Source organism: Solea solea, chromosome 7 (assembly GCF_958295425.1).
Source record: "Solea solea chromosome 7, fSolSol10.1, whole genome shotgun sequence".
Taxonomy (NCBI): domain Eukaryota; kingdom Metazoa; phylum Chordata; class Actinopteri; order Pleuronectiformes; family Soleidae; genus Solea; species Solea solea.
In genome coordinates, this window is record NC_081140.1 from 11,366,923 (window position 1) to 11,377,514 (window position 10,592).

The 10,592-nt window shown below is 40.3% G+C and overlaps 1 protein-coding gene across 1 annotated transcript; it reads left to right on the forward strand.

Annotated features, from left to right (window-relative positions):
- Positions 1–230: 230 nt before the first annotated feature.
- On the forward strand, positions 231–10,176 carry pdcd10a (programmed cell death 10a). Its single transcript, XM_058634853.1, has 8 exons — positions 231–534; positions 2,948–3,141; positions 4,937–4,990; positions 5,148–5,265; positions 5,968–6,094; positions 8,630–8,708; positions 8,797–8,879; positions 9,726–10,176. The coding sequence occupies exons 2-8, from the start codon at positions 3,052–3,054 to the stop codon at positions 9,805–9,807; spliced, it is 633 nt and encodes a 210-aa protein (XP_058490836.1). The 5' UTR covers positions 231–534; positions 2,948–3,051; the 3' UTR covers positions 9,808–10,176.
- Positions 10,177–10,592: the final 416 nt, after the last annotated feature.

Genomic DNA, 10,592 nt, shown 5'->3' on the forward strand with positions numbered 1-10,592 from the left:
TTTTTTATTTTAACCCTATTATACAAAGGTTACAACTTTAGCCATTTTAATGTCATGCTTTCAAAAAGTGTTTGACAGCTAAAACGTGAGTACTTGGCTCTATCAAAGTGTCGCGAGGGTTAAAAACACCACTTGCACCTGTGTGGGATTTGAAGTCCAACCAGGTGGCCATAATAGTGCTATTGCATTGATGGCACGTACCGAAAGAACTACAAGCAACGTCTCCGCTCACATTACTGACCCACCCGGTTCTCAGCTGCGTTTAATCGGACGGAAAACTTCCTGAATGAGACACTAAACACGTCAGGAGGCTGTTGTTTATCGCAGCAAACAGTGGAACCGGTTGTCGGTTGTTGTTGTTGCCGCTGTGTCATAAGGACCGTACGTAGCTTCACAGCGACACCGCTCTCGCCTGCGATATTTGGGACGAAGTTGATCACCTGCTCTGATGAGCAGCTAATCTCACATTAGCACGCCGCTGCTCCGTGACATCAACAGGACCGCACCGCTTCTCTGACAGCTGTTTCACCGCAGGTAAAACAAAAATGACAGGCTTCTATCAGCGACACCATAGTGAATTCACACAGTCATGTTATGCGATAAACTGACAGGGAGGAACAGGAGGTACAGTACAGTTACTGTGTCAACAAAGGCTAGTGTATAAAACAAGTTTACTCCTGTTGTGAAGATCGAGACAGTAGGAATCATAGCAACAGCAGTTGTATTATTACTGTCGTTATAATTATACATTTGAATACACTTAACATATAACATAACCCTGTGTTTTTGCTTATTATGCTTGTTTTACTACATTTTCTGTGACACTTAATATATTCAGTTAATAGGCAAACTAGACCTTTCCAAGAGACACATGTTTGACAAATTAATTACAGTACTTAACATAAATTAAGTACATAAATATCATGCGAAACGCATCTGTGAGTCTCAACCCAGAGTATGTGATGTTTCAACCATCTCAAACACTTCTTTTTTTTAAAGAGTAGTTATCGATCACATTAATGTGAGCACTTATGTATTTCAAAACTGTCTCTCAAAAAGTAGGGGCAAATGGAGTAAATGCATAGCTTATCTATCCTGTTATATATCCATTACACACTCTCACTCAGGTTTGTGTAGATATTCTTATTAGGACACAGCAAAACCTATGTGAAAGCCTAATCCCTAACCAGCGTAACCATAGCCAGGTAATGCCTTACCTGAACCGCAATTCATGTGAAAAAGAAAATCTGTTTTTATACCAGACAAGGTCCTATAAAGGTAACAAAATGAGAACATGGACTCACACACATGCACGTATGCTGCTGGGAATGACATTTTCATCACTTCCGGCCTTAGCTACTACAGTGGAGTCCTGTCTGATTTACCCAGCAAGGATCTCGATTGGATCCATTTTGTCCAGAAGAGCTCAGCAGTCAGTGATCTCACCCAAACCCAAACCTGTCAGCAGCACATCATTCCCACACGCATTCTTCTCCACTGGCTTCCAAGAAAGTTTTACCTTTCCACTTTGCAGTCTCTACTCGCATTTGTCAATTAGTGGTTGACACAATGCTACTTGAATGGATCTCTGATTGCACTCATTGCACTGTTATTATAAGGGCGGAATGATCTGGGGAACATCTCTAATTGCAGTTTGTCTAACTAGTATTGCAATTTCAGTTTGATTTACAACATCATTTAACATCGTTAAGTCAGTTTCAGAGCAGTATTCATTGTCTAATAGTTTTAAAACACAATGGCACTAAATGGCAGACTCCATGGAAGAGGAAGATAATGAAAACACACCATTTCAAATTTTTTATGTGATCATCATCATTTTAAACCATATATCCAATTTCTGTTGCTTGATCCCCTCAAATTCTACGCTTCCTTTAACACCTTTATATTCTAATACAAGGTAGAGAACCTAAATATAGAAATAGTTTTCTTTTTTAATTTGGAGAGAACATATAGCAAATAAATGTGCAATTTGCTAATTGCATTGTTTAAAATTGCAATTCAATTTTCCGCCTTAGTAACAATGTGTGATTGTCGTCGCCCACTTACAGTTGTTAAATACACTGATCAATCATTTTCTTGTAATTATCTCATCAAGAAATGCTACTGCACTGGGTGCCGTTATAACCCTCATGTTTGTGCTGTAAAGAGTATCAAAGGGCAAACTGACTCGTCTAGTAAAAACAGATTGGCCCTCTGCTAGTTTGAAGGCAGGGGGTTTTGGCCTGAAGTTGTTGTCGGATCAGCTGGCGATGACACACTGTAGCCCTGAACAGTGTTGTGGTTTGTTAGTGAGTCTCCCAGCCCTGTTTTAAATCATCTGTTGAGTAATGAATGCACAGTATAATGATGTCATTCTGGCAACGTGTCACACAGTAAATAGTGGCTGTGGAAGAACTGGTCCTGGAGATGTCAGACATATGTGTTTGTGTATGTGAATTAAGTGAAAGAGACACAGCACAGGCCATTGACAGACAACTTATTTACCACCAGGATTCACTCCTTCCTTATGACATCGAATGTTTAAGCCAAGTTTCTATATTTATCATGGTGACACTTTTATTGCAGCAGTAATACTGGAGAGGGTGTTTCTTGTCAGGTATGACTCATTGCATTTTTGTCACCATTTCATCTAGTGGAACAGTAAAGTACACACTTTGCACTGTGGCTCTCCTGTGATGATGGCTGTAAAGAAAGAAAAAAAAAAGGCTTTCTGGGAATTAGTACACGTAGGATTTTAGAGCTGGTGCAGTGTTGGAAACATCATAAAAAGCCTATTTGACTTACTTTCTGTTAACTCATCATTAAATGTCTACAATTTATGTGAACAAGTATGACTTCTTTTAATGCTCTTGGCTTGTCATTTTCGTCAACCACCATCTATTTCTCCCTGCTTGTTCATCTGTCTCTCTGCCTTCTCCTCCTTCAGGTTCTTGTCCGCTCCTGTTCTGTCAGCCGCTGTGAGTGATTGAATGCGGTGAGACTGGCATCCGTGAACGGGCACGCACTTGAAGGGCCATTGATTGGTCAAGGATGACCATGAACGACATGAAGAATGAAGCTGAAACCGCCAAACTATTCTCCATGGCTCTCTACTCTGTGATGTATCCTGTTTTTAACCAGGTGAGGACTACAGGGTTTTAAGCTAAGGTAAAAAAGTTCAAAGTTGTATAAACAAGGCAATTAAAAACAAAATGTAAAGGGGACATGTGGTGTAGCAGCTTGTGGAAAAGTGCTAAATTAAAAATGCTGGCAGAGGTTTGCAGGGAGAATGGTTTTGTGCTAAGCTCCAAGGTTAATGTGCAAGAATATAATAATAGAATTATGATAAAACAGTAACATTAAAATGAAGAAGTGGATAAGGACACATTATGACACTAATCCAAACATGCAGAGTATATATTGTTTTATACTGTGTCACTATACATGATGCAGCTCTATGAAATACAATATTCTGTTTGTCAATCTTTTATTGACAGTGTATGTGTGTTTAATATCTGTATCTTAATCCATGAACTTGTTGTTAAAGAAAAGGTTTAAGTGCAAAAAAGACCAACCCAAACCCCATCCAAACATGGCTGACTATTAAGAGTCGAAAGGTGTTGTTAAATCAAAAAAAGCCACGACAAGAGAGAAACTCGAGGGGAAACTGTACAGTATATGTCATCACACACACGAAAGCAGAACAATGGGCCTCATATATCAAACAAATTACACTGCAGTTTGAACTGAAAACAATTTAAACTGACATCTACACTCTTTATGTTCTAATCAATGGCCTCACACACACACACACAGAGAAAGAGAGGTACTTTAAAGAGCAGAGCTATTTTGTATTGTGCCACATAAAACAGGATTATTGTGTTTGAATGACAAAATTAATCAGGACAATACATTTGTCAAATGAATGTCTTTTATGGGGCCACACAGTGGGGTTGAGGCTTACAGTAGAAAGACCTGGGTTCAAGACTTGTTCTGACCAAAGGCCTATCTGTGTGGAGTTTGCATGTGCTCCACATGGGTGCGTGCGTTTTCTCCGCGTTCTTCCGTTTCCTCCCACAGTCCCAAAACATGCAGAGGTTAATTGGACACTCTAAGTGGACGGTATTTGTGAAAGAAAGAATTCTCTACATGTTGGCCTTGCGATGGACTGACGACCTGTCCGGGGTGTCCTGCCTTTCACCCAATGTGAGCTGTGATTGGATCCATGTGGAGGAGAAAGTAGTAAAAAAAAAAAAAATGAATGAACAAATTTCTTCTACAACACATAGCAGTGCTGACTCTTTTCATTGCACAACTTTCTCTCGGGCCACCTCAGTCTTGCCTTTGCAGCAAGTTGGAGACCAGGTCGGAACAAGAGCCTTTCTGCATGGAGTTTGCATGATCTCCCTGTGTGTGCGTGGGTTTTCTCCGGTTTCCTCCCATGGTCCAAAAACATGCAATATGGGCATCAGGCAAATTGGACACTCTAAATTGACTGCACATCAGGTGTGAGTGTGAGAGTGAACAGCTGTTTGTCTCTCTATGTGGCCCTGCAGAGGATAAAGCAGGAGAAGATGAATGGATGGAACTTTCTCTCCCTTCTTTTCTTGTCTTTAATAAAAAAAAAATCATTAAAATTCCAACTGCAATTTTCACATATGAAAGTTGAAACTTGATCCTTGATATTACAATATAAGCTCAGAGAAACTAATCCCATCACTTTTTTAGCAGGAGAATACAGATGCACTGACTCAATCAGTACAATAACACAGTGTCCTTCTTTGACATTCCATGTTGTCTGGTTTGTATGTAGTTTCTGCAGAATTACATTTCAGGGACACCGATAAGAGCTAAGCTGTGTGTGTGTGTGTGTGTATGTGTTGTGGTTTGTGTAAATGGACTTACTCTTTGTGTGTCTTTGTATTCTAACTTGCAGCTGGAGCAAGTCAACTTATCAGCAGCGCAGACCTTGAGAGCAGCTTTTATCAAGGTTAGTTTCTTTTACCTTTAATGGACTCGACTGCCACGTGTCTCCTAGTAACTGTGCCTATGCCATTAGAAACATTAGAAATCATTTCAGCGAGATCAGTTTTTTTGTTCTTTTGTATGTTTGATCACTGTTAACAGTATGTTTGTGTGTTTTTAAGGCAGAGAAGGAGAACCCTGGTCTGACCCAGAGCATTGTTATCAAAATACTAGAGAAGAAGAGGTTACGAATCAACTATAATGAGTCTCTACTTCGCATGGCTGGAGACGGTGTAGAAGGTAGGCTGTGGAGTAGGAGTGTTTGAGTAAAAGTGTGTTGATATGAAAAAAAAACCAAACTCACAAACATTAACTGGGCACATCCACATACACATGTTTCTTGCATTAACTCCAGAGGAAGAAGCTCATATTTAGTTCTAAACTGGATTATTTCCATCTTAACTGTCCTGCTGTTCATTTTGTCATATTGCACGGACTCTTTTATCCACTGGGGGTAGCTGTTTCTCCACAAATCCACTCCTCTCCCTGTTCTCCAATGTCCCTTCCTTTCTGTCTGTAATTGAATTCCTTGTGCTGTGTACAGTGATTGATGGTAGTAATGAATTCAGACCACTACACAGACACACACACACAGACACACACTTTGAATGAATTTTAAATCTACCTCCTGCATAGCACATTCCAAGTTCTACGTTAACGCTGCCCAACAAACTAAACCCAACCCCACATTAAAGAATGCAAAGTTAACTTAACTTAAAGTAAAGTAACCACAAGTCACATGCATCTTATCCCTAAACTTAACCAGAGCCTTTGAAATGAGGCCCTGTCTCAACAGAACCAGGTCTCCATGAGGACTACTGCAATGTAGACGTGTCACTGTTATGAGCTGCTCAGTTTTGGTGCCTCCTGCAGCTATTTTAACGCGCGTTGATGCGTCTGTCGCTGAGCTTTTGTATTTTCCTCTTCCTCTCTGTTTTTCAGAGTTCATGATTGACAGGCAAGAGCCAGAGTTCCAGGAGCTGAACGAGAGGGCCCGCGCTCTGAAACACATCCTCAGCACCATACCAGATGAGATCAGTGACAGAGTGAGCTTCCTTCAGACCATCAAGTAAGGCAGCTCGGTATGTGTGTGTGGGTGTATATACATGTCTGTAGTTGACTGTGAGGACACATTTGAATTTAAACCTATCTTTGTTAGGCTTGGTTTTTTGAGGGTTAACACTTGGTTTTTGTATTAGGGCTTAAATTGGTTTTAGGTTATGGGTGGATTAGGCATTTATTTGTCCCCACTAAGAATGCTGTACAAAATGTGTGTTTGTGTGTGTCTAAAACACACAAAAAAGAGACTTAATAATTTCAGTGCTTTATTTAAAAATTATAATAATTGATTAGGATTGTATTTGTGTCTCTATGATGAGGACCCTGACTTCTTCAGAACAGAAACAAAAACTCTATTGACTATGGAGTCAAAGAAAAGACAACAAGTCAATGCAAATCTGTTTTATGACGCTTAAAGGAACAAAGGTGAGCGAGCACATGATGAAAATCTTTCAGCAGACTGAGGTCAGTGTTAGGTGTCACAAACACTTAAACACACTCCTCACACTTAGATTCAAGATTCAAGATTCAAAGTGTTTATTGTCATATGCACAGTAAAGAAACACGTTTCCCTGTACAATGAAATTCTTACTTTGCTGTCCACTCAAAAACACCAGCATAAAGTAGAAAAGAAATGCTTTTGTAAAATAGTATAAATATACATAAGGAAAATATAAATATAAATATTACCAAAAAAAACTAAATATATATATGCATGAAATAAGTGTAAACGTATGCATATATACAAGAAGAAGAACTGTACATAAAGTGAACACTGGTTGTGCAATTTGATGCTGTGCAAACAGATTTAACAGATTTAAAGTGACATGTGTCAGGTTTAAAGTGACGGTAACAGATTATGTGACAGTGTAACCAGGTGACAAGATTATTGTAGTCCTGTTCAGCTGTTAAGGATTCTGATCGCAGTGGGGTAAAAAGAGTTCCTTAGACGTGTGGTCCTGCATTTGGCACTCCTGTACCTCCGTCCTGAGGGCAGGAGTGTAAACAGTCCATGTTGTGGGTGGGTGCTGTCCTTTATGATGGTGGCAGCTCTCCTGTGGACTCTGCGGTGATAGATGCTGTGCAGAGAGGGCAGTGGGGACCTGGTGATCCTCTCAGCTGTCTTTACCACTCTCTGCAGGCGTTTGCGGTCCATGGCCGTAGTGCTGCCGTACCACGCGCTGATGCAGTTGGTCAGACTGCTCTCCACGACACAGCTGTAGAAGTTGCTGAGGATCTTTGTCGACATGCCAAACTTCCTCAGCCTCCTCAGAAAATACAGCCGTTGCTGTGCTTTCTTGACCAGCTGTGTTGTGTTGGTGGTCCATGTGAAGTCCTCAGTGATGTGGACCCCGAGGTACTTAAAGCTGCTCACCCTCTCCACTTCAAGATCCCGGATAAACAGTGGTTGGTGAGGTCTCCTCTCCTTCCTCATGTCCACTATCATCTCCTTCGTCTTGTCTGTGTTTAGGGTGAGGTTGTTGTCCTCGCACCAAGAAACCAGACTGTCCACCTCCGTCCTGTAGGCCGCTTCGTCCGCCGCAGTGATGCATCCTATCACTGCAGTGTCGTCAGCAAACTTCAGGATGGTGTTGTCTTTGTGGGAGGCGACACAGTCATGTGTGAACAGGGTGTAGAGGATGGGGCTGAGGACACATCCTTGTGGAGTGCCAATGTTTGTGATGATGCTGGCTGATGTTCTATTGCCAATCCTGACAGTCTTAGCAACTTAGGTTGCTAAGTGAAGCAAACTTCTACATTTTTACTGCATTGGTTGTTAGAGGGTGAATAGAAACATCTTAGTGGTTGATTGCACTTGTGTGTTCACATTAAACATGAGTAAAGTATCATTTAACTTTCCATTTAAATTGTAGTTGTGCTTCTGTATTTCAAGGAGGGATTTAAAAAAAATGATGTAATACCTGCAGTATGGTTTTTAAATTTGCAGATGGAGTGAAATCAAATCAGGTTATAAATCTGGAGCAAGAGGTTTTATTTGCAACCTTGGAACTTTATGGATGACGAAGTAATCTCAACTCAAAGGTCCACGCTCGAGCTTTCTACTATCAGCCTTTGGAGCAAAGTTTAGAAACCAAATCGTTGAAACGTTCAGCACAAACATGCGGTTCTCAGTGTTACACATTTTCTTTGTATGTTATGTTGTGGAATAGTGATGACAAAGCTTTGTGCATGCGATTTTTTTAATTATTTTTTTTAAGCTGAAAACTGCACTGCAGACAGAGAAAGACAGAGATGTTTCATTTCCTCGGCTCACTTTGACATTACTTTGATCGAATTCAATACTCTTTATAAGTATCCGCTTAAGTTACTCACCCAGTGGACAGCCTAGAAATAAAATCAATTCAAAGGGAATGCTGAAAAAGTGATGTGTTATGGAATGGCAGAATTCAAGAGGGGAGAAAAACAGAGAATGAGGAGGATCAAGGAACTGTGGTTTCAGGGTTATCGCTTCCTCAAAAAACAGACACATTTTGATACACTGTGTGTTTTTTATGTACTACTATTAAGTGTGTGTCATCCACAGAGATATCGCCAGTGCCATAAAGGAGCTGTTGGACACAGTTAATAGTGTCTTCAAGAAATACCAGTATCAGAACAGACGGGTAAGAAGCTGCATGGATGAGTGTAAACAAGTGCAAACACACAAATGAAATGAGCTGAGCTGAAAGAATGTCTGTATTTATTGTTAAGGTTCTGGAGCAGCAGAAGAAAGAGTTTGTGAAATACTCCAAGAGCTTCAGCGACACTCTCAAAACATTCTTCAAAGACGGAAAGTATGACACTGCCTCTAGTTTATTCACTGTTTTGCAATTTTTCTTCTTCTCTGATTTTGCTTTATTTGTTTCCGTCTCCTCACACACACATTCTTCTTAAGACACCACATTAACTTCCATTCATTCGGACAGCTTCAACAAAGTGTTATCCCTAACTTTAAACATACAGTAACCAGTTAATACCCTAACCCAGAAGTCCCATACTTGTGGTTATGGCCCTCCAATTAATGCCATGTGGTCTACCACTTACTATTAGGTTGTTGTTTTTTTTAATCATAAAAACCATTAAAAATGATTCATACAAATATTGGTCTATATCAACACAGACATTTTTATTTTGAAATTCTGCAAAAACACTTTAGCTTTTTCCTAAAATATAAAATGTTTTCACTTAGCTGGCCCCCTACTGACCAGACGAGATACTCATTGGCCCCCCCTCCCTGCCCGAACACCAACTGTAACCTACCTACAATTCAGAGCTAATTCCTAAACTGAACCAGTTCTCAGAATGACATTCTGCCTTATTAGGACCAGGTTTTGGTCCCCATGAGGACTAGCTGGTCCTGACAAGTGCCATGTTTATGCCAGAAGATAATACACACACACATAGACAAACTTACTGTCACTATCATCTACATGGCTGCCACAGACCCCGCTTCCATCAAATCCACCATTGCTGAATGTTCCCCTCGACCCATTTCCCATGGCTTTGTGCTCTGCGTGTTTTCTCTGAAGCCTCATGTTCTCCGATTCCAACCAGATCAGTGCTGGTATCTCTTGCCATGGTTTCATTGCTGTATGACTGATGCGTGTGTCCCTGTGTCTCTGTCACGGTTGTTTTTCCAGAGTGATAAACGTGTTTGACAGCGCCAACCACCTCATCCACCAAACCAACATGATACTGCAGGCCTTCAAGACTGTGGTGTAGCAACTCTGAGAGGACAGACCGACTCGTGTGGATGGACGGATGTTGTTGTTTGAGGCGAGGTGATGGAGACACTGTATGATTTTTGAGTGTATAATTTATTATTCCATGGCTTTGAGGGAAGATCAGGTAGATTTAGGTTCAAAGCAAATCAGATTGACAGTAATTGACTGGGATTTTTTACTCTCTTTTATGTCCTCCTTTTATCAGATCTTAAGTCAATATTTCTTTGGGCCTTTCAATATTTACCATCTCTGTTCTGGTCCTAAAAATGTGTGAAAATGTGAACATTTTCCATGTCCTTGAATGTTCTGCAACTGCAAATGTCTTAAAAGTTGCAATAAAAAGAAGTGACTTCAAGTTTCCAAAACACCCCCACATTTCCAGGCGTTCACTTAATTTATTTTGTCATTTCTGTTTGTTAAAAACACACAGGGGTGTCTTCAACGTAACGGTTATATCCCTTTCAATATCAGCATGATTTTAATATAATCAGATCTCTTCAAGAATCAGGGTCTTTGTCTCCGTGCCCAGTGAGTTTTTAAGAGCTGCATGCAAGTGTACATTTCAGAATATGTGTATACTAACATCAGAGGCAAATCCAAATTGAAACACAGTGACAAAATCAGTGTTTATTTTGCTGTCCCATAAGTTAAACTGTTGATAGACATACAGTGGATTCCAAGTTGGTATCACAAATATCACAAATCTCCATGTCAGCAGTAAAACTTTGACACTTTCCACTAAGCAACCTTTATTATAAACTTCATTTTGCACCACAGGAAAGT